General features: G+C 35.5%; 2 protein-coding genes across 2 annotated transcripts; both read right to left on the bottom strand.

Moving 5' to 3' along the window:
- Positions 1-630, bottom strand: LOC111411244. The gene has a single exon (XM_023041795.1). The coding sequence runs from the start codon at positions 628-630 to the stop codon at positions 1-3; it is 630 nt and encodes a 209-aa protein (XP_022897563.1).
- Positions 631-5,858: 5,228 nt separating this feature from the next.
- LOC111411243 lies at positions 5,859-9,402 on the bottom strand. The gene is made up of 3 exons (XM_023041793.1): positions 7,398-9,402; positions 7,061-7,259; positions 5,859-5,880 (listed from the first exon to the last, which is right to left on the bottom strand). The coding sequence occupies exons 1-3, from the start codon at positions 9,400-9,402 to the stop codon at positions 5,859-5,861; spliced, it is 2,226 nt and encodes a 741-aa protein (XP_022897561.1).
- Positions 9,403-22,509: the final 13,107 nt, after the last annotated feature.

Genomic DNA, 22,509 nt, shown 5'->3' with positions numbered 1-22,509 from the left:
TCAACTTCTGTAGGCATCTTTTGCAGTTAATTTTCCACCCTCGACCTCCAAACAGCCCAGTTCAAGAAGTACTCCTTCTCCTTCCCTTTTGAATGCTCTCATCATAGCCTTCAAAGTGACCAGAGTTTTACAAAGGCTCGAGTCCCCTTTCAAGGTCATGGTAGTGCCCCCAATTTGAAATTTCATTGTCAGTATCCTCCAATAGATTTTTGTTTGACCTAGAGTGGACAGCCATTTCATTCCCAAAATTACGTCGAAGCTTCCCAGATCCAAAGGTAGAAAGTCTTCTACTACCTCAATATTCTGAAGTGATAATTGTACTCCCTTGCATACCCCTGCTCCTTGCACTGTCAGCCCAGTACCCATGATGACCCCATAGACCATTGTTTCTGTTCTTGGTAAACCCAATTTCCTCACCAGGTCTGCTGATATAAAATTATGAATTACTCCACAGTCGATTAACACTAGTACTTCCTCCTTCAAACATTTTCCCTTAATTTTCATAGTGTGAGACGATGTAAGTCCTACTACGGAGTTCATCGGCAGCTCTACCAACTCCCCGACCACCGACTTCTCCTCTTCGATCGTTTCTTCCACTGGCTCTTCTACCCAGCTATTCGGCGCCTTCATCACAAACTAGCAAAACTTGCAGTTCATGATTCTTGCATTTGTGTCCAATGGAATACTTCTCATCAAGACGGAAGCATAACCCTTTTTCCTTCTTAGCTCGTAACTCGGATTCGCTGAGCTTTTTGAAGGATGAATTGGTCGCGCTAGTCGACATGGAAAAACGGGTCATCGTCGGCTTGGGGCTAGAGCTCTGGGGAAAAATCTGATTGCTTCATGGTGACGACATGACCCAATTGGAGCTGGGATTCGATCTACTATTAATGGGTCCATGGGTTTGGAATGCCTGATTTTTTTTCTTCAATTCTTTGGGCCAGTTCCATGATCTGGTCCAACCCTTTGGGCTGCATTACCCTGATTTCGACCCTAATTTTTGGGCTTAGCCCATTTAGGAAATGACCTTCCAAGATAGCTTCTGATATATTTCCAATCAGGGCGGCCAAAGTTTCAAATGCCTCCCGGTAAGCTACCACTGAGCTTTCTTGTCGGAGAGTGAGGAATAGCTCCTCCAAGGTTCCCTCCATGGAAGGCCTAAATCAAGCTCGCATCAGGACCTTGAGCTCATCCCACCTTTGTACCCTCCTTTTCTTCTGCTTCCATTGATACAAAGCTAGCGCCCCTTTTTCAAAACACAGACCTGCTATTTCTAATTTCTCCTCCTCTGTCAGTTGGTTTACAATAAAATAGTGTTCTGCCCAAAAAATCCATTCATCTGGGTTTTTCCTGATGAACACCGGCATCTCTAGCTTTCTCCCTTTAGTTTTCGGTCTCCAATTCCCACCAACAGCACCTCCCAACTCCCTACTTTTCGTCTCTAGGGCAGGTGAAATCTCAGAGTGCATAATATATTCTGAATCTCTACCTCCATCTTGTCCCTTTCCTTTCCTCTCCCTTTCCGCCTCCTCCCACTTTGTTCTCATGAAAGTGAATTGCTCGGAGATGATTGCCATGTTTTTCTCCATGTTTTGCACTCTCTGTAATTCCACTTGCATCCGATCAATTCCCTGTTGTATTCCCTCCAGTTGCTCCTGTAATTTCTGCTGGGTTCCCTCTAAACTCCCCACTCTATCTATCAAATTCATCATCAGGACCGATTTGCTCTGATACCAGTTGATAGGATTTTGGGATATTAACAACCTATTTAACACCTTTTAAGATGAATGAGAACTGAAACACAGCAAAATACTTCATTAATGCATTGGAAATTACACTAGAATGATCTGTAATATAAAGAACGAATCCGGAATTACAATGAACGGATTAAAAGAGGAAATAATGGAATAAATGTGCACTTTTGAGAGGTCCACTGCTCTCCAGATGAATACCAATTTTCTGCCTGATTTATTGGACTTGACTATCCTTATTTATAGGTTGCTCTGCTTCTAGATCATTCTCTCAACAGATTACGTAACTGTGCATGTGGCCTTCTTTCTCCTTACATTTTCTTTTCTGCCCCTGTCCCTCTGTTGCGCCTTTGGTAGGTAATGTGAACTGGGGGTCTATTAGAATCTCACCCATGAGTATTCACTAATAATCCATTTAGCTCTCCTCATGAGTAATAGATAATTCTCTCGAATTAAAGGAGATATAAATGATGAACAACTCTTTAGCATCAGAAATATCCCTTAGGCATCCTGTTCACCAAGACTCATATTCTAGCAGATTTAAATATTTGTTCTAGCACAAAAATGGCATTAAATCCGTAGCATTGTAATACCCATAGGAGAAAATCCCAACTGATGTATCAAAAGCTTTACGAATATCATTTTTTTTCAAAGCACTAACACACTCTTAAGCCACTGCAATGCACTCTTCAATTTACCGCCCCTTAGCAAATTGGTATTGATTATCTGACACAATTTTGGAGCCAATGGGACTTAATTGGTTAAAGTGTTGGTGTTAATCTTGAAAAAGAAGTTGTCAGTGACTGTTGGCCTAGCCTCCTGAACTTTGGGTATGAAAGTTATAAAACTAAAGTTTAAGCCTGGCGGAACAAACCTAAGAAATACAGTATTGCATATTAGATTCTGAAAATTAGTCACGGACGTAAATAAACCATCGAGCATGAGTCTTAATATCCTGATACTGAAAGCAGAAATGAATTAGTACCTCACAATATTGATTGTTGGATGCAATAGATCAGGTTTTAGTGGTAAGACCATGTTGTTTCATGCAAGCTTATGGAAGTGCATTGAATAGGCAAGTGTCTATATTATTATTTCACGTGTAACAAGTTAAATGCTGAAATCTTAAGAGTATTTTAAAATAAAAATTGGTATTTTGTCATGCACATGAATATATGGAATATTTTGATTTCATGGAAATTCTATGATTTGATTATAAACAAATGGCTAAAAGATTCAAACTTCAATAATGTGCTTAATTAATATTTTAAAAGAGGTGTATTATCATGACTAATCTGCATAATTTTGTTTACATCTTAAGTGTAACATAAAAATGAAGTTTTAATATTTCAAAATTAAAACCTTCCTAAATTTTCAGTTTTGACTTTAATTTTCGTCTTAAATATAAAGTTGAAAATCTTAATTATTGAGTGTAACTTACCCTTTAAATGGATTAATTGTGAGTAGTATCATTCCAGCCACCACTTTCAGAGGTTAGGTATGAAAATTGAATGCATGAGAATAAAAAGATATTAATATTATTGTAAGTTATATATGGACTATAAATACCTAAGATAGTTGGAAATATACCAAGTTCAACGTCTTGATTTTGTAGTTTGACACTTTTCTAGGGCAGTAGTACTTAAGGTGCTTTTTAGATTTTGCTATTTCTAAAATGATTGAGCTTATCGCGATTGTTGTCGATTTTATCCCGCAAGTGAACGGATCGTAACAAGTAGTAAAGTGGACCTTTTGAGTCCGGATTATCGTTCCCATGAGGACTGTACTTTTAATGCCCAATTTATTATTTCTAACTTCTATTTGACGAAAATAAACAAAAACAATGATTAAATGTGATTTTTATTCTAAATACTTACAAAATGCGATTGGGTGCAACGAAAAGTTATTGAGAATTCAAACAATAAATGGACGTTAGGGCGGAACAATTTCACTTATTGGTTACCTTTACTTCATAAATCAAGATTCATAAAACCTAAGTGTTCGGTCGAATTCTTCTATTGTATTCAACTTATCCCTTTCGAGTTCTTATTGAGCCTATTTAATTAGTTTAATTTCATCTCTATGCAAATTAAATTTAATTAAATGAAACATTGGTTTTAAGAATTCACACACGACCGCAGCAATCAATATAAGTATCTCTACACTCTATATCAATTTATCGGATTTTAACATGTGGTCTAAACAAATAATCCGCATCTCTACACAATCATTGTTCACAAATCATCTAATTAGTGATCAAGTAATTAAATGTATTAAGAACAACATTAAAATCAACACATAAAATATAAAAGCACTAGAATTTCAATTGCATGAAATAAAGGATTCCAAAAGATTACATTGTTCGCCCTAAAATCAAATTTAACTACTCATAATAATGGAAGAAAAATAGGAAATTGTCTTAGAATGCATCACCGAATTTGTAATAAAGATGTAGAAGAAAAAGTAGAATTCTTCCACCAAGATCTCCTTCCCTTTCCAATGAATACTTCTAATCTTCAATTACTTGATGTTAATCTTCTTGAATTTCTCTTTTCAATCTCCCTTCTTGTTGTCTTCTGTCCAATATGTCAAGAACACGTGGCTTGATTCCACAGCTTTTTAGTGTGCGGCTTTCCCCTAATTTAGGTCTTCAATTGTGTATTTATAGTATCTTGGAATTTAGGGAACAACAGGTTACTAATTGGGCCGAGAAAATATTATAAAATCAGAATTTCCTTTTGTTTCGGAATGCAGCGCCTGGGCGCTGACTTTCTGCTTGTTTCAGCAAGATGGGCGCCCGGTACGCTCGAAACGGTATTCTGCGCGTCCTTCAGTATTTTCAGCATAACTTTCTCGTTCGATATCCGATTGAAGTGATTCAAGATGAGTTGAAAAGATAATTCAAAGGACTACAATTTTGATTCAGGAATCATTCTCAATTCATTCGTTTTCTACGTCAAAAATGAGTCTAAATGTGAGACCAAAACTCCGGCGCAAAACTTTTTTGTTGGAGAATGATTTATGATCATATCTTGACTAAATTTGATCCCTTTGACACCTTCCTTCATCTAGTTGGCTTCTAGAACTCTCGGATCTTCATTTCAAGTTTCGACAAGACTTTTGATTAATTGCATTTTAATCCTCGAACTTTGGATCTCTTATGTTTTGGTCATTTCATCCAATTTCGCTAGCTTTTGCCTATTTCCTTCCTTTGACCTCTTTTAGCTCTTGTTTTCTAGACTTCCATCATTCTACAAAACAACACCAAAATCACTTGTTAGGACTTCTAAAATACCCTCCAAGATAGCAAAATCGTGAAATTAATGGCATAATATAATGAGAATAAATCACTCATCAAACACCCCCAAACTTAATCTTTTGCTTGTCCTCGAGCAAACACCAAAACCCGTAAAAATAATTAATGGACATACATGCACAACTAAGACAAACAAAATCACTTAAAATAAATTTCGCTAGATAGCTTGCCTTCATGTCTGAGAATTAAAAACATAACTTCGATTCCATGAACTACTTCAAAGTTATAATACAAAAGTTAAATTCTTGCCTATTCAATGCACAACGGGGGTGTGTGTGGAGAGTCAAGTGCAACGCTGTACAATAATAAGTTGACCCAGTTCTCGACCTTAGAAGTCAAATTTTTCCTTACTTTGCTCGTGGGATTCACACATCCCCAAACTTATTTTCTTTTCTCTTTCCAAGGGTGTAACCTAAGGTTAAATTTTCAATACTAATTTCTTACACCACTCAAGTTTGGTTAGATTTTACTGATTGTAGTTCCACATGTCAACAAATGAGGATTCTCCTTATTTTTGACTGCTTCAACCTCTAGGAATCAACCAAGTTACTTACCCCTTATCAAAAGTCTAATCCTCTAAAACAAGTGTTCGGAGCTTAATCAAGGCATTTGATATCTATTTTCTTCTCTTTTTATTTTTTAATTTTTTTTATATATATCTTTATTCTTTAATCACTCTTTGTGCAGACGTCTCTCCCTTAAACTTTCTAAATGACCCGTGTAGCGAGTTTTAGGCCGATAACTCCCAAATCAGATGACTTTAGGGCACCAGATTTTAAACCCTTACAAGCTTAATCACTTGAGTCATAAAGGCTACAAAGAGACGATTCACAATGAGATTATTAAAGTTGTCCTCATTGGGATCTTTTTTTCTTTTATTCGGTGATTAGTTCAATGTCCCGTATTAAACACCTATCCTCGAAAATCGACCTCTAACTTAAGGTTTTCACCCAATTTTCATCCTATTGGTCCTAGACAATTCACACAAAAATTAACACACACGAAATCCACATTTATCTCCAAACTTCCCTACAACGGTGCGATCATCCAAACGTCCAAAGTTTGGTTTAAGGGTATTGTGATGTTTAATGGTTGTTTGGGTTTAGCATTTAAGTTCTCTATTTCAACCTATAAACGTGAATCAATCTCCTCATGCACAATGCTACAATCAACTCACGTGCAAAAAATAATTTTCGTTTCACATGAATAAGCAAAAATCTAACTCAAACACATAACTCGTCCACAATTTATAAATCAACACATGTTCTCAATTACACATATAAATACCGGCAATGTTATCTAACACGCACAAGTATGCAAAAACACGAAACGAAAATTTTTTTTTAAATAAAAACACAAACACATAAAAAAGCAAATCACACATAAGCATTCGAGAAACTCAACAATGTAAGCAACTGATGTTACTCCCCCAAACTTAACTGAAACATTGTCCTCAATGTAAAATTTAAAGGAAAATGAAATGTCAGTATTGCCTATGATGTTGTGGTGTCTTGGTGTTGCATTTGATTGACTCTTCTTCTACATTTTTCCCCAAGCTTGAGATTTATCCCATTTTCTCCATGTCCATGTTGGTTTAAGTGTTCCGCGACGTCATGTTTCTGAAAAATTAAACTCATGGAACAAGGATTACTTAGCTCAAACATTTAATAACCAATTTAATTACTCCAAGACCTATGGGTAGAAGGTATATGGGTGATGATTCCTAAATAAACTATAAATTAAACTATCTTAGAACTTTGAAAACAAAATAAATAAAATAAAAGCTTGGGTTACCCCTCAAGAAGCGCTTCTTTTAAGTCATTAGCTTGATTTGTGCCGCTGGTTTATCGTGGTGGCTCAAACCAAGCTATTCCATCATTACACTCTGTGCAATTTTCATTGATGCAGTCCCTTTTTGCTCTCCAAATTTTGATTTGCCCATTCTTATCTCTATCAAGAAGTTCTCCAAAATTTGTTTTTTTTATTTTGACACCTTCGTTGATCAGGTGACTCTTCTTCATCAATTCTATAACAATCATTTTTATTGGGAGGTTTCTCATATTGGATGTAAATATTGAATATCTCCTGCTTGTCCTCCACCCTCAAGATTAGCTCTCCCTTCTCCATGTCAATAAGGGTTCGTCCCGTTGCTAAGAATGGTCGACCCAATATAATTGGAATGTCTCGATCTTCTGGTATGTCCAATACAATGAAATCCACAGGAAATATTAAATTTCCTACTTTGACGAGTACATCCTCAACTTTGCCACGTGGTTTTGTGATTGTTCTATCAGCGAGTTGTAGCATTATTGATGTTGAGTTGAGTTCACCTAGTCCCAATTTCCTGTAAGCAAAATACGACATTAGATTGATACTAGCACCAGTGTCACAGAATGCATTAGTTGAATAGGAATTTCCAATTGAAACTGGTAAAGTAAAACTCCCTGGATCCTTCAATTTAGGAGGCAATTTTCTCTGAACTCTTGCACTACTTTCCTTAGTTAATGCCACGGTTTCAAACTCCGGAAGCTTTCTTTTCTTTGTCAACATCTCTCTCAAAAATTTCTTATAGGTTGGAATTTGTAGTATCACATCTATGAACGGAACATTGATTTGGAGGTTCTTGAGAACATCGAGGAATTTTTCATAGTTTGTGTCTTGTTTGTTCTTCTTGAGCTTTTGAGGAAGGGGAATGGGAGGCATGTAAGCTTTGTCTAGACTTGGTGCTTTGACAGCTGATGTTTCTGTACCTTCTCTATTTTCAGTTGCATTTGGTGCAGATTTTTCTACCCTTGTAGCTTCATCAATCACTTCTTGGTCATCTTTTCTTTTGGGTCTCTCTGTAGTGATCTCTGGTGATTGTACTTCGCTCTTTGTATTTATGACATGAATATTTTGCTCCATTGACTTCTTTCGAAATCTTTGGGAAAACGGAAGTGAAGGTACATACGCTTTAACTTTTACGGGGGCCCTGGGTGGATCGTTCTCCACTACTTCAATTGCCATCAACTGTTCCTTAGGATTTATCATTGTATTGCCTGGCAATGTCCCTTGTGGATGTTCTACAAGTTGTTGTGCTATCTGACCAATTTGTGTCTTCAGTTTTTTGATGGATGCCTGTTGATTTTGAAAGTTAGTGTTAATTTGCTGGAACACCTTGTCCGTCTTCTGCACATATTGTTGAAACATCTCCCCCAAACTTGGTCTTCTTTCTTGTTGGAAATTGTTACCATATGAGGTGAAATTACAGGAGCTATTTTGAATAAAGTTTACTTGTTCCTTTGAAGAAGTGAGCATCATGCAGCTCTCTATAACGTGATTTCTCCCACAATTCTCACATGCTAAACTTGCCATCATTGCATTTGCTCCATGTGTTTGCAATTTTACAAGTAACTCTACCTGTTTTGTTAAAGCTACTATCTGTGCGTTGGTAGATGTTGTGCTATCTAATTCATACATTCCTCCTGCCTTTGGTGGTACCACTCTTTCTGATGAGAACATTGAATGTGTGGTGGTAATTAACTCAAATAGGTCCATGGTTTGTTGCACTGATTTCCCTATGATTGATCCACCAGCAGAGGCATCAACTTGAGATTTTGACAATGGTGCAAGTCCAGTGTAGAAGTAGTGCACTTGGTTTCCTTGAGTGATTCCATGGTTTGGACATTTTCTCATCAGCTCATTAAATCTATTCCATGTCTCGTGATAGCTTTCTCCCTCTTTCTGTTGAAAAGTTTGAATTTCCAATCTGATTTTAGCTACTCTGGCTGGTGGGAAGAATTTGTTGCAGAATTTCCTGATAAGTTCTTCCCATGTAGTAATGCTGGCATGAGGCTCCGCATATAACCACTCCAATGCAGTATCTCTCAATGTAAATGGAAACAGTCGTAATTTAATAGCATCTTCATTGACCCTCGGAGCATAGAAGTTTTGACAATTTCTGAGAAATTTGGAGATTTGTGTGTTCGGATTCTCATGAGGTAGCCCGTAGAATTGCAGAGTGTTGCTCATCAAGTTAATCCAATCTGGCCTGATCTGAAAGTTATTCACCCCAAAATCTGGATACACAATACTGGAGCGTATGGGTGCTGCTATAGGTGTCAGGAACATTGATACTGGCAAATCACCTTCATTTATTTCCCTTCGCTCATGCTGCTGTTCCGGTGGTGCCACTCTTGCGGCCATTTGTCCAACTAGCTGAATAGGGATATGAATTTGTTGATTGTCAGCCATTTGATGTTGCTGTTTTTGTTTATGTTCCTTGCGTCTTCGTCTGAAGGCACGTTCTATCTCCGAATCAAACGGTTCAAGATCGTCGTCTTGGGCACGAAGCATACAACGAACATAATTTTCTATAAATAAAAGAAAAATAAAAAAATCAAACAACAGTCAAAATAAAAAATAAATTAAGACTAAAAGAAAATAGTCCCTGGCAACGGCGTCAAAAACTTATTGTCGATTTTATCCCGCAAGTGAATGGATCGTAACAAGTAGTAAAGTTGACCTTTTGAGTCCGGATTATTGTTCCCACAAGGACTATACTTTTGATGCCCAATTTATTATTTCTAACTTCTATTTGACGAAAATAAACAAAAACAATGATTAAATGTGATTTTTATTCTAAATACTTACAAAATGAGATTGGATGCAACGAAAAGTAATTGAGAATTCAAAGAATAAATGGACGTTAGGGCGGAACAATTTCACCTATTGGTCACCTTTACTTCATAAATCAAGATTCATAAAACCTAAGGTAGTGTTCGGTCGAATTCTTCTAATATATTCAACTTACCCCTTTTGAATTCTCATTGAGCCTATTTAATTAGTTTAATTCCATATCTCTATGCAAATTAAATTTAATTAAACGAAACATTGGTTCTAAGAATTCACACACGACCGCAACAATCAATATATGTATCTCTACACGCTATATCAATTTATCGGATTTTAACATGTGGTCTAAACAAATAATCCGCATCTCTACGCAATCATTGTTCACAAATCATCTAATTAGTGATCAAGTAATTAAATGTATTAAGAACAACATTAAAATCAACACATAAAATATAAAAGCACTAGAATCTCAATTGCATGAAATAAAGGATTCCAAAAGATTACATTGTTCGCCCTAAAATCAAATTTAACTACTCATAATAATGGAAGAAAAATAGGAAATTGTCTTAGAATGCATCACCGAATTTGTAATAAAGATGTAGAAGAAAAAGTAGAATTCTTGCACCAAGATCTCCTTCCCCTTCTAATGAATGCTTCTAATCTTCAATTGCTTGGTGTTAATCTTCTTGAATTTCTCTTTTCAATCTCCCTTCTTGTTGTCTTTTGTCCAATATGTCAAGAACACGTGGCTTGATTCCACAGATTTTTAGTGTGCGGCTCCCCCCTAATTTAGGTCTTCAATTGTGTATTTATAGTGTCTTGGAATTTAGGGAACAACAGGTTACTAATTGGGCCGAGAAAATATTATAAAATCAGAATTTCCTTTTGTTTCGGAATGCAGCGCCTGGGCACTGACTTTCTGCTTGTTTCAGCAAGATGGGCGCCCGGTACGCCCGAAACGGTATTCTGCGCGTCCTTCAGTATTTTCAGCATAACTTTCTCGTTCGATATCCGATTGAAGTGATTCAAGATGAGTTGAAAAGATAATTCAAAGGACTACAATTTTGATTCAGGAATCATTCTCAATTCATTCGTTTTCTACGTCAAAAATGAGTCTAAATGTGAGACCAAAACTCCGGCGCAAAACTTTTTTGTTGGAGAATGATTTATGATCATATCTTGACTAAATTTGATCCCTTTGACACCTTCCTTCATCTAGTTGGCTTCTAGAACTCTCGGATCTTCATTTCAAGTTTCGACAAGAATTTTGATTAATTGCATTTTAATCCTCGAACTTTGGATCTCTTACGTTTTGGTCATTTCATCCAATTTCGCTAGCGTTTGCCTATTTCCTTCCTTTGACCTCTTTTAGCTCTTGTTTTCTCAACTTTCATCAATCTACAAAACAACACCAAAATCACTTGTTAGCACTTCTAAAATACTCTCCAAGATAGCAAAATCATGAAATTAATAGCATAATATAATGAGTGTAAATCACTCATCAGTGATAGCAGAGGAACATATAAAATAGAAATTTCTCTGTTATTGTGCACTGTAAAATAGTCCAATGAATATGTATTTGATTTATATAAGAATGCATTCTAGAACTGTTTATATTTTCGATGCTACAAATGAATAAAGAATAATGAAATTAAAAAAAAAAGGACTTAGGAGAAAAAAGCAAAGAAATCTAAGAAAGAGAAGCCTTCTCTTCTACTAATGTCATATATTAAGGCATATCGTTTTAAAGTTATAGTGACTAACTAGGAAAGATGGAAAGGAAACTCGAGAGCCAAGAAGCACTTCAGGGCTAGACTATACAACACTCTAGGGCACATTGGACTTGAAAATTTGACACGACCCATCCCAAATCATCCTAGTGGACCCGAAATGTGACGTGCGTCGATGATAGACGCTGACTAGATGTCAAATCTATCATCAAGGCTGACTATGAGTTATTTTAAAAAAATGCAATAAAATCAAATGCTTATGTAAAACATAATGCAATGTGCCTAAAATATTTACTTCGTGCGTCATCAATATGAGCTATAATATTCAAGTATGGCTCTCATTTCGAAATCATTAGGCTCTTCCAGCTAATAAGAATCGATTGCAACCTGTAGGAAAAATTGCGGGAAAATATATGAGTTGATAACTCAGTGAGTGGAGAAGTTCGAAAATAATCATACTTTCTTCTTTAAACATTTTTATCAAACATCGAGTTCATATAATTTAATATTTCATATGATAGTCTCATACAATTACAGACAAAAAGTGAGACATTCTCATAACATTGTAAATATCATCTCTTAATCACGATATAGTTATCAGCTGGTATCTATACTATCATCTCATCAGATCACATGTGATCCACCACAAATGTGCCCTCTGACTAAAATCTGCAATCCGCCCCACGGGCTAAAAACTTTCGCCACGGGCCTTTGGCCCCTCCGTGAATGAAAGCGAGTCTCAAGACCTCTGATAATTAATTCTAAAATATGACCAAAGCTCCTCAGTGAACTATATATACACGGTAACTACCCCTTCATCCCCAGTCAACCCCTTAGTGTAGTACAGATCACGGCCAAGGCCCCTCTGTGAACTAGAAGAAGTACATAATCACGGGTACTTTTTTGGTCGATCTCAATATCACGTCTCATATACCAAGTCACAAATGTACAATAAATAATCCTTGAAATTCCGCATGTATCATAATAAAAGAGATTTTCATAATAATAATATAATCAAACACATAATTGTACATACTTTGATAATATAATTAATATATAAATACTTTAAAAATATTTATAGTTTTTCACTCACAGAACTATGTTCGCAAAATTAACTCGGTTGGTAAGCTGTCCCGATGTCAGTATCGCTGTCTGAAATATGATATAATTTTTAAATCAACAATTAATTATTTTTAGAAATTTCAATAATTAAATAGGTAATGCCCAAACTTAATCATTTCACTTTTAAGCAATTTCCGCAGTCTCTTTAATCGCTAAAACTAATTTTTCTTTCACTTTACTCAATTTCATAGTTTATTATACTTAACCCCTTCAATAAAATTGAATTTAATCTAACAATCTAACAACTATAAAATTAAATATAACTTGACAATAAATAACATTTTACTTACCTTTCAAAATTGAGGAATTCAAACCTAATAGTGTAGACCACTTATTTTGTAACAACATAGGCGAACTTTCCTTTTTTTTTCTTCCTCTTCCTCTTCCTCTTCCTCTTCCTCTTCCTCTTCTCCTTTTTTTTTCTTTTTCCTTTCTCTTTTCTCTTCCTGCCTCGTTTTCTCTCTGTTGTGGGTGTAAAAAATGGATTTTTATTTGTTTTGTAATGGTTTTGGATTGGATTGATATCAATCCAATCCTCCACCGCCTTAATCTTTTTCTTTTGTCCTTTTTTTTTTAGATAATAGTATGACATATTTGACTTTTCATTTTGCTTTTGTTTTTTTACTAAATTAAGGTATTACAAAATTATATCTCATTATTTGTTGCTAATTAACTTTATTCCGGTGCATTGATGATTAACATTTGAATAGTCTTGGACAGTCTTAATTGACAACAAAGATCAATATTATATTGTGATATAGGGAGATTGAAATATTATTTGGTAATGAATTATTATATCTTTAAAATGTGGGGGTGTTTAAAATCTTAGATAAACACATCTTAAATTTTATTTCCTTATGTGTAAAACTAACTTTTAAGAAGTGTTAGAAATTGGATACATGCAAGTGAAATACAAGAGTTGAATGGATACACGTCTTCAAATATGTGACTAGAAGTCAATTTTAAATTTCATGTTTATCTTATTATACTTAAATGTGACTTTGATATTTTGAAAGGTTTTTAGAAGATTTTGAAGATATGCAGATATGCAATAGAAAATAAGAGCTTTACAAATTAATGGTACCAATATATTATCCAAGAAGGACATGACTATATGTAGTCGGAGATGGACATACATAAATCATCGAGGGGGATATGTTTAAACCCATAAGGAAGTCACTTCCGGGAGTAACCCAACCTTCATGATTGGAGATCCCATGAAAAAGGTTCAATGTGGTAGAAACAACCCTTACTACGTGACTTGTATAGTACTATCTTCTTTGTGCTCATCCCTATGGTGATATAATGTTAATAATAATGTGATGCTAGGAAGAGTTTAACCTGAATGAGTATCGAGGCAAAAATTTTCGCGAGGTGTGGGTCACACACACCCTTGGAGGACTCACCTATATAAGAGTTGTCATGAGGCTGTGGCTATGAGATTGGGCTATTCCCTAAAGACTCTCACTAGAATCAAGATTAGAGCACATGGCCATTAACAGCGCTACTTGCTATGAACTGAGCCTAAATCGATACTGTGTGTGGAACAATTGAAGTTTGGCCAAAGGGACCTAATTCAAGGCTCAGTCCATTATGACTCCCTCAAACTGAAATTGTTATCACTAAGTGAGGTTCAAGTCCAAAAGACATCTATACCTATTACACAGTATTATGTTGCCACTTTTTTATATTTTTAATTATTTTGAAAGCTTAAAACTTGTGGGGGATTGTTGAAAATTATATTAAGTTTCAACTTTCAAAATTATTATATTTTTAATTTTCAATTTTGGGTTTAATTAAAATCTTAATTTATAATATAACATACATTTAAATATTTAAATGGATGTTATGAATTGATTAATTCTCATTCGTGTGGGGGTTTAACTTTTACACTATATAAAGGGAGAAAAATCACAATTTGAGATACAATTAGAAAAACACAACTTGAGATAATTGATTTCAAAATTATTCTCTATAATTTTACCCTATACTATTTCGATAACTAGATAAAGACTCGTTCTTTATCTCCTATGATCGTGCCCAAAGAAGGAGAGCCACGTGAGTTTTATCTTGAAGTCGTGTAGTGCTGAAAAGACCCATGACACGACTTTAGGACAACGTCTTCGACTTGACTTGCAAAACTTGTCATTTCTCTCTCTCTCCTCTTTTGTTTGTATTCTTATTGAATTATATTACTTATATGTTTATGCTTAAAATAGTTGTGTTAAATAACATTTTATCGACACACAAATCACCAATTCTCTCAACAATTGTAAAATAAGAAATCAATAATACACATGAAAACAATCATATGAAGAGGGTGGAAGACTATAAATGAACCTTTTTGCCAGAATTATCGAGAAAGAAGGCACGCTAATCAAGGGTTCTGGCTGTCCTTCTTCCTTGATTTGGAATTGGGGATTGTAGATAGTGCTGCACGTGAAGAGCCGTCTTTTCTGCACCAATAATGAGCTGTTTTTGAAGCATAGGCTTACGCTTTGAGTTTTCCCTCTGAATGGGGATTTGGAGAGTAAAGTGGAGGTGATGAAGTTAGCTATAACTCTTGTGGACTCCATTTTCGTTCGCTTGGAAAGAAGCTGTTCCAAGTTGAACCACGACCTCCAGGCATGGGCGGATGTAGGGGTAGCTGTACTAGGCTTTAGCCCAGTGCAGTCTCGGTCCATAAAGAAACTATGCTTGTAAATTTTGTCCAAAAAAATTGTAGCTCGGCCCAAATTTAATGTTAACCCACTAGCTACCCTATTCAATATTTACCCACTTTAGCCCAACTTAAATGGATCAAGTTTAAATCCAATATTTGTATAGCCCATATACAAATTTACCTCCCTCAAACCTGTTGCATCCCAAAGGACCCAAACCCACCTAACCTAATTCAAAACCCTTACCTACACCCACAGGTTCCATTATTTCTAGAAGCAAGTATGGTATGAGTTCATTGCAAAAAAATTAAACTTCTGCCCACCCTAACAACTCTTTCTGGCTCCGCCCCTGCCTCCAGGAGACCACAATTGGTGAGTGTTACTGGTTTCTTTAGTTTTTTCTTGTCCAAATGTTTTTGTTTTTGTGTCCATTTTTCAAAATTCAATTTTTTTTCTTAATTTGTTTTTAAATACATGTTCACGTGATTCACAATTTTATTAACTTTTAAATCACATTTTCATCAACTTTTATCAAAATCTACTAAAAAATATATATTTTTATCAAGATTAAATGGGGACAAATAAAATTTTTCTCTTGTACAAAAGCAGTGTTTTGAAAGTCGACTAGTAACGTTAAATGGGTCTAGTCCCTATGCTCGTCCATTGTCAAACTCGGCTCGACCCATCATGCAAGTTAGATTGTGTTCACATTGGGAGCAAATCGAGCACGAGCAGGGTGATTTCAAAAATCACTGCTTGACTCGTCCCACCAACTCATTCCTTGATGGGCAATTTGAATGGCTCGCAATAAGTCAAATTTTTAATGAAAATTAATTTTTCACTCACCATTTACGAGCAGGCTAGAGAATAGTTGACGAGCCAACTTGTACGATGTTTTTGTTGCTCAATTCATTTGTGGGACAAATAGCTCTTCCCACTTAATATCTTCGAAGTCATGTTGAAAAGTCACATATACATTCGTAATGTTATCATAGGCAAAATTTGTTCTTTTGTGTTTATTACAATCCCATTAAATTGTTATGAATTTTGGTGAATTAAAAATTTTAGTGTCTTGCAATCCCATTATTTTTGTTTTTATACAATAAAAATAACTTGTTTTTATAAATGTCTTATAGCCCAAATTTGGTTGAGATTAAAATCAAAATTTTAGTAGATTTTTATAAAAGTTAATGAAATATCTGATTGAAAAATTATTGATCTTATGAAATATGTGATTAAAATTAGTTATTGATTTTGACTTGAATTAAAATCTGAATTTCAATATCAGAGCATAATGTATGTGTGTATGAAGTTATTACAATTTTCTTTTCACCAACAAATGCCACAATTATGGATATCTTTGTCTGGATGGTCTGTTCCATAGCCATACAATCATGTGGAATCTTGTGACATACCGCCCCCACATTGCAAGTAAATTCACTTAGAAGAGAAAAATAAATTTTAGGCACTAATAAAGGATAAACGAGTGTTAAATGTATTTAAATTTACGCAAATTTATTACACATAACTACAAGAACAAATGATCTCACACAGTAATACACACTTTCAGCAAATGCTCTTGTTTGGTGCACAATGCGGGAAGCCGGATAGGACTGGACAATAAACGAGATTTCAACTTCTTATTTTTTTCTTAATACCATCCAGTATTATACATACCAAACACGCACTAAATGGATAATGTTGTTAACTTTGCCGAATGCCACTAGGCCATGTCTGATTCTTCACAGGTTTTATTATATCATCCATCTCTGATAGAGTTTTCTCGTTCTTTCCAATAGCAGCAAGTTCTGCTGCAGCAGGTTTGCTTTCATCAACCTTGTTGTCTAAAAGGGTTGACCAAAATTTGATCATCTTTTTCTATAAACATTCAAGAAATGTTGAAAATTGATTGAAGATAACTGTTTGCTTATGATTAATATGAAATGAGTGTGACAAAAAGATGATAATGATTAGATATGGATAAATTGGTTCTAAATGATCAGAATGCTGTTGGATAGGTTAATTTCATTACTCGTGGATAACAACTGATGATCAAAAGATACCAAACAATACAAAAGTAAAATAAATTTCATGCCAGTTGGTTAAACAAAAAGGATATGAGAAATTATTTGCAAAGAATAAAAGGTGAAATGATTGAAGCGGGGGATGGACAAACTTTGTTAAACCATTTTAGGTGAAAGCAAAGTGAGGATCCTAACTTTTTTTACTCAATGCAAATGGATCAATTTAATCGGATGACAAATTTTTTTTGGAGAGATAGTAGGTCAAAGTTAGATTATGATTGCTTTGGTGATGTTGTATGTTTTGATACTACTTTTCATACTAATAAGTACAATTTGATATGTGCTCCATTTGTTGGAGTTAACCATCATGGAAAAATGTTTTATTCAATTGTGCATTTTTATTAGACGAGACCACGAAATCATTTATTTGGTTGTTCAAGTCATTTAAGGAGTCCATGGGAAATGGACATCGAAAAATATATTCACGGATGAGGACAAAGCAATGGCAAATGCAATTGAAGTAGTTTTTCCACATACGCAACACTGATTGTGCACTTGACATATTGCTGAGAATGCTACACATCATCTTAGTAGCTATTACGCAAATCCAGAGTTCTAAAGGCAGTTCAATAAATATTTCCATGAGTGTTATAGTGAAGAAGAATTTCAAGTTTCTTGGTATAATATGATTAAAAAGTTTGACCTCAGGAGTCACTCATGGCTAAAGAAATTGCATTCACTGCAAGGGTGTGCTTTTAGTTTGGATACATTTTCAGTAAATATAAAGTCCACCAAAGAAGTGAGAGCACAAATAATATCTTTCACCAATTTTCTACTAAGACAATGGACCTTGTTAATTTTGTACACCACTATGAGAAGAAAATAGAGGAAATGCGCTTGGCTAAATTAGAAGATGATTTTCGATGCAAACATTGTGTTCCTCGTCTGTCCATAAGGTGTGGTATTTTAAGTCATGTAGTTAATGTATATACCCAAAAAATGTTTAGTCTTTTTGAAAAGGAGCTAATCCATAAGGTGTGGTATTTTAAGTCATGTAGTTAATGTATATACCCAAAAAATGTTTAGTCTTTTTGAAAAGGAGCTAATCCATAAGGTGTGGTATTTTAAGTCATGTAGTTAATGTATATACCCAAAAAATGTTTAGTCTTTTTGAAAAGGAGCTAATGGGTTGCATTGGAGTGAGGATGAAAGAAGTTTGTAGAGATTATGAACTTTACACACATGAAGAAGTTGAAGAAGTCAACAAAAAATGCACAAACTCCAATACAATCCCCTTACATTTGATGTTTTTTGTTCATGCAAATTATTTCAATCATTGGGGATTTTATGCCGATATGCTTTAAAGGTGTTAGATTTGAATAATATCACTAGTGTACCGACACAATTCATAATGAAAATGATGTGATCCAAGAATCAAGTTTGAAAACGACGAGTTCGAGATGAGACCCGTTGAAAATCGAAGGCGGACTGATGACGGGATCAAGGGCAAAGCAAGTGAAACAAGTGATGTGATTGCTCGTTCAAGAAACCATTGATGGAACGATGTTTGGGATGCAAAATGAGGCAACTTTCATGCTAGGGTTAAGAGCCGAATCAAATTGGATCAACTTAATACATGCCAACGAAAACGGAGGCAAACTAGTCTACCAAGTGACCGCATAGTAGAATGGGGCTTGCAGTCGCATACGGTGTGGTAGAGCCAAAGTCATAGTTCAAGTGAATTATGAGACCGCATAGGTTTACACTATGCAGTCACATAGTGTTATTTCGGGGACAAAATTTCCTTTTCCGCGTTTTTTTTCCATATTTTGTTATAATTTTATTCCTAGTCAAATCCTTATGATATTGAATGGTTATTTTCGAGATTCTACTAGATTATTAATATTTTATTCCTTTTTGAATTCTATTTTAGGATTCAGTATAAATAGAAGTTTATTTCTTCATTGTAAAGGACATTTGACATATTGATTAATTGAAAGACTTTAATTACTTTCTCTTTGTTCTTCCAATTGAACAACTTTCGAACTTATCAAGATCTAATTCTTGTGGCGTTCAAATCAATCGGGTGAGATTTCATAATTTTGCGTAATCAAAAGGTCCGCACATCGTCGGCGATTCAGGTTACTTGGTTCCAAATTTATTGAATTCGAATCCAAAAACCTTGTTTTGGCTTTCTTAGAAAGATTTCCATCTTGTTCGTGGGTTTCGTAGCGTTTGCCTACGTGGGTTCACATCAGTTGGTATCAAAGCTTAGCTCCAATCCAAGGTTATGTCTTTTTTTAATTCTTGTTGAGTAATTTATTCCCGTTCTTTGTATTCTTCGAGTCAGTTAGTATTTTAGAGTCTCTAATCCAAAAAGGATAAAAACAAATTTCAAAAGTTGTTTTTGAATTCAATTTGCATCCAAATCAACTTCCGTTTGTTGCGTTAATGTTGTTTTTGATTTTTTTTCCTAAGAGTAAAAAAAAAAAAAAATTTTACTTTTTATCCGTACAGTAAAAAAAATTCGAATTTAAAAAAAATTGTTATTATTATTGTTGATCTTGGAAAATACCGATTTCTTGAGTCAATTTATTATTTTGTGTCTAGTTTAAATTTCAGTCAGTAATTTCCTTTCTTATTTTGCATTCTTAAGTCAATTTCTTTACTTGTCTAGTCTGAATTGCCAGTCAAATTGTTCTAAATTCATTGGTCTTGTAATCTCACTCACACCAATTTGAATCCCACGTGATTAAATTTTTAATTGAGTTCCACAATTGTTCTTTTGGGGACTTGGTGAAAGCAACGAGTGATAAAAGACAAAGTGGTGAGAACAATAGAGGAAAAAAATCCATATTGAGTGAAATTTTGAGCGAACAATTGTGAGGTAGAAGAATAACTTGGATTTAGAATGTCTGGTAGGGAATGATCGAGTTCGGGTAAAATTGATGATCAGGTTTCCATGCTAGAGGACTCGGTGAGAAGGATTGAGCGGATATGTGTAGATATGAGAGATCGGATGAATATGCAGGATGCACGGAGGGAAAGGTAAAATTCATTGCCTGTCAATACACGAAGAGGAGGTCTTAATACACGAAGACAGGATAGACGGGAACCTAGGATGGAGAAATTTAGTGAATTTGAGGTTGATAGTGGGATGGATGAAGATACAATTGTGGATGCGGATATTGGAAGGGGTAGAAATAGAGGAGTTAGGCAAGAAAGGAGAGGTAGGAATTTTGATGGAAACGAGGTGGATGGGAATTTGAGTAACATTAAAATAACCATTTCTTCGTTCAAAGGTAGGAGTGATCCGAAGGCCTACTTGGACTGGGAGAAGAAAATTGAGTTAATCTTTGATTGCCACAATTACTTAGGGGAGAAGAAGGTGAAAATTGCAGTTTTTGAATTCACGGACTATGCAATCACTTGGTGGGATCAGGTGGTGACTTTGAGGCGAAGAAGTGGGGAGCGACCTATCAATACATGGGAGGAATTGAAAACTATAATGTGGAAGAGGTTTGTACCTACTCACTACTACTGGGAGCTTCATCAAAGATGATAAAATTTATATCAAGGCTCAGGGAGTGTGGAAGATTACCATAAAGAGATGGAGACACTAATGATTAGGGAAAATGTGGAGGGGGATAGTGAAGCTACCATGGCTCGGTTTCTACATGGATTGAACAGGGACATTGTAAATACAGTGGAACTGCAGCACTACGTGGAAATTGAAGACATGTTACATGTGGCAGTGAAGGCCGAGAGGCAGTTGAAGTGAAAGGGGACAATAAGGTACCAATCGGGATCTTTGGGTTCTAATTCTTCTGGAGAATCGAAGTGGGAAAATAACAAAGGAGAATGAATTGTTGCAAGAGGAAGAACTGAGGTACCAAGAGGCAAGGAGGAGAGTGCTAGCAAGGCCATGCCAAAGGGAGAGTCACAGCCATCAAGAAATAGAGACATCAAATGTTTTCATTGTTTGGGAGTAGGGCATATTGCTTCTCAATGCCCAAATAAAAGAACTATGATTCTGTGGGACAGCTGGGAAATGGAAACTGAAAATGAGAAATTATACAGACATGCCAGAATTGGAGGATGTTGATGAAGAAGATACAACGGAGTATGCATTTAACAGTAAGTTGTTGGTCACGAGGCTAGCTCTTAGTGCTCAAATCAAGGTGGATAACTTGGAGTAGCAGCGAGAAAACATATTTCACACGCGATGTCACGTTAATTGCAAGGTATGTGGTGTGATAATGTGGCGGTAGTTGTACTAATGTGACTAGCACTAACATGGTGGAAAAATTAGGTTTGACACTGTTAAAACATCCTAGGTGTTATAAATTACAATGGCTAAATAAATGTGGGGAAGTTAAGGTGACAAAAAAGGTGTTGATTAATTTTTCCATTGGTAGATATCAGGATGAGGTAATGTGCGATGTTGTACCTATGCATGCGGGGCATATCTTGTTGGGGAGACTATGGCAGTACGATAGAAAAGTAATGCATGATGGGCATAAAAATAAGTATAGCTTTGTGAAAAATGGGAGGTCTATCACTCTTGCGCCATTAACACCGACACAAATATATGATGACCAAATTCAAATGAAAAATGAAGAAGAAGTGAGAGTGAGGGAGTTAGAGAAAAAGAGAGAAAATAGTGAGGTGGCCAACAGAGAGGAAAAGAGAGTGGGGCCACATAAGAGAAAAGAAAGAGAGTCTTCCGAGAGGAGAGAAAAACCGAAATAAAATTTCTTTGTGAGAGGGAGTAAATTGAAAAAGGAAATAGTTGAGAGGCAACAAATGATATTGTTGGTTTACAAGGAATCACTCCTAACTTTGAGGAGCATAACACATCCCTCCCTAGTTTGGTTATTTCTTTGTTGCAGGAATTTGAAGACGTGTTTCCGGAGGACGTGCCTAGTGGGTTACCACCCATTAGAAGAATTGTGCACCAAATTGATTTCATACATGACGCTGTCATTTCGAATCGATCGGCTTATCGAAGTAATCCAAATGAGACAAATGAGTTTCAGAGGCAAGTTGAGGAATTGATGAGCAAATGATATGTACAGAAAAGCATGAGTCCATGTGCAGTACCTGTGTTGCTGGTGCCAAAGAAAGATGAAATTTGGAGAATGTGCGTAGATTGCAGAGCCATTAACAATATTACGATAAAGTATCGTCACCCAATTCCTAGGCTAGATGAACTACATGGTGGCTATATTTTTAGTAAAATTGATCTTAAAAGTGGATATCATCAAATTCGTATGAGGGAGGGTGACGAAT

This window comes from Olea europaea, chromosome 15 (genome assembly GCF_002742605.1).
Source record: "Olea europaea var. sylvestris chromosome 15, O_europaea_v1, whole genome shotgun sequence".
Taxonomy (NCBI): domain Eukaryota; kingdom Viridiplantae; phylum Streptophyta; class Magnoliopsida; order Lamiales; family Oleaceae; genus Olea; species Olea europaea.
Note: the sequence above shows the minus strand (reverse complement) of the source record. Positions and strands in the feature narration are given on the sequence as shown.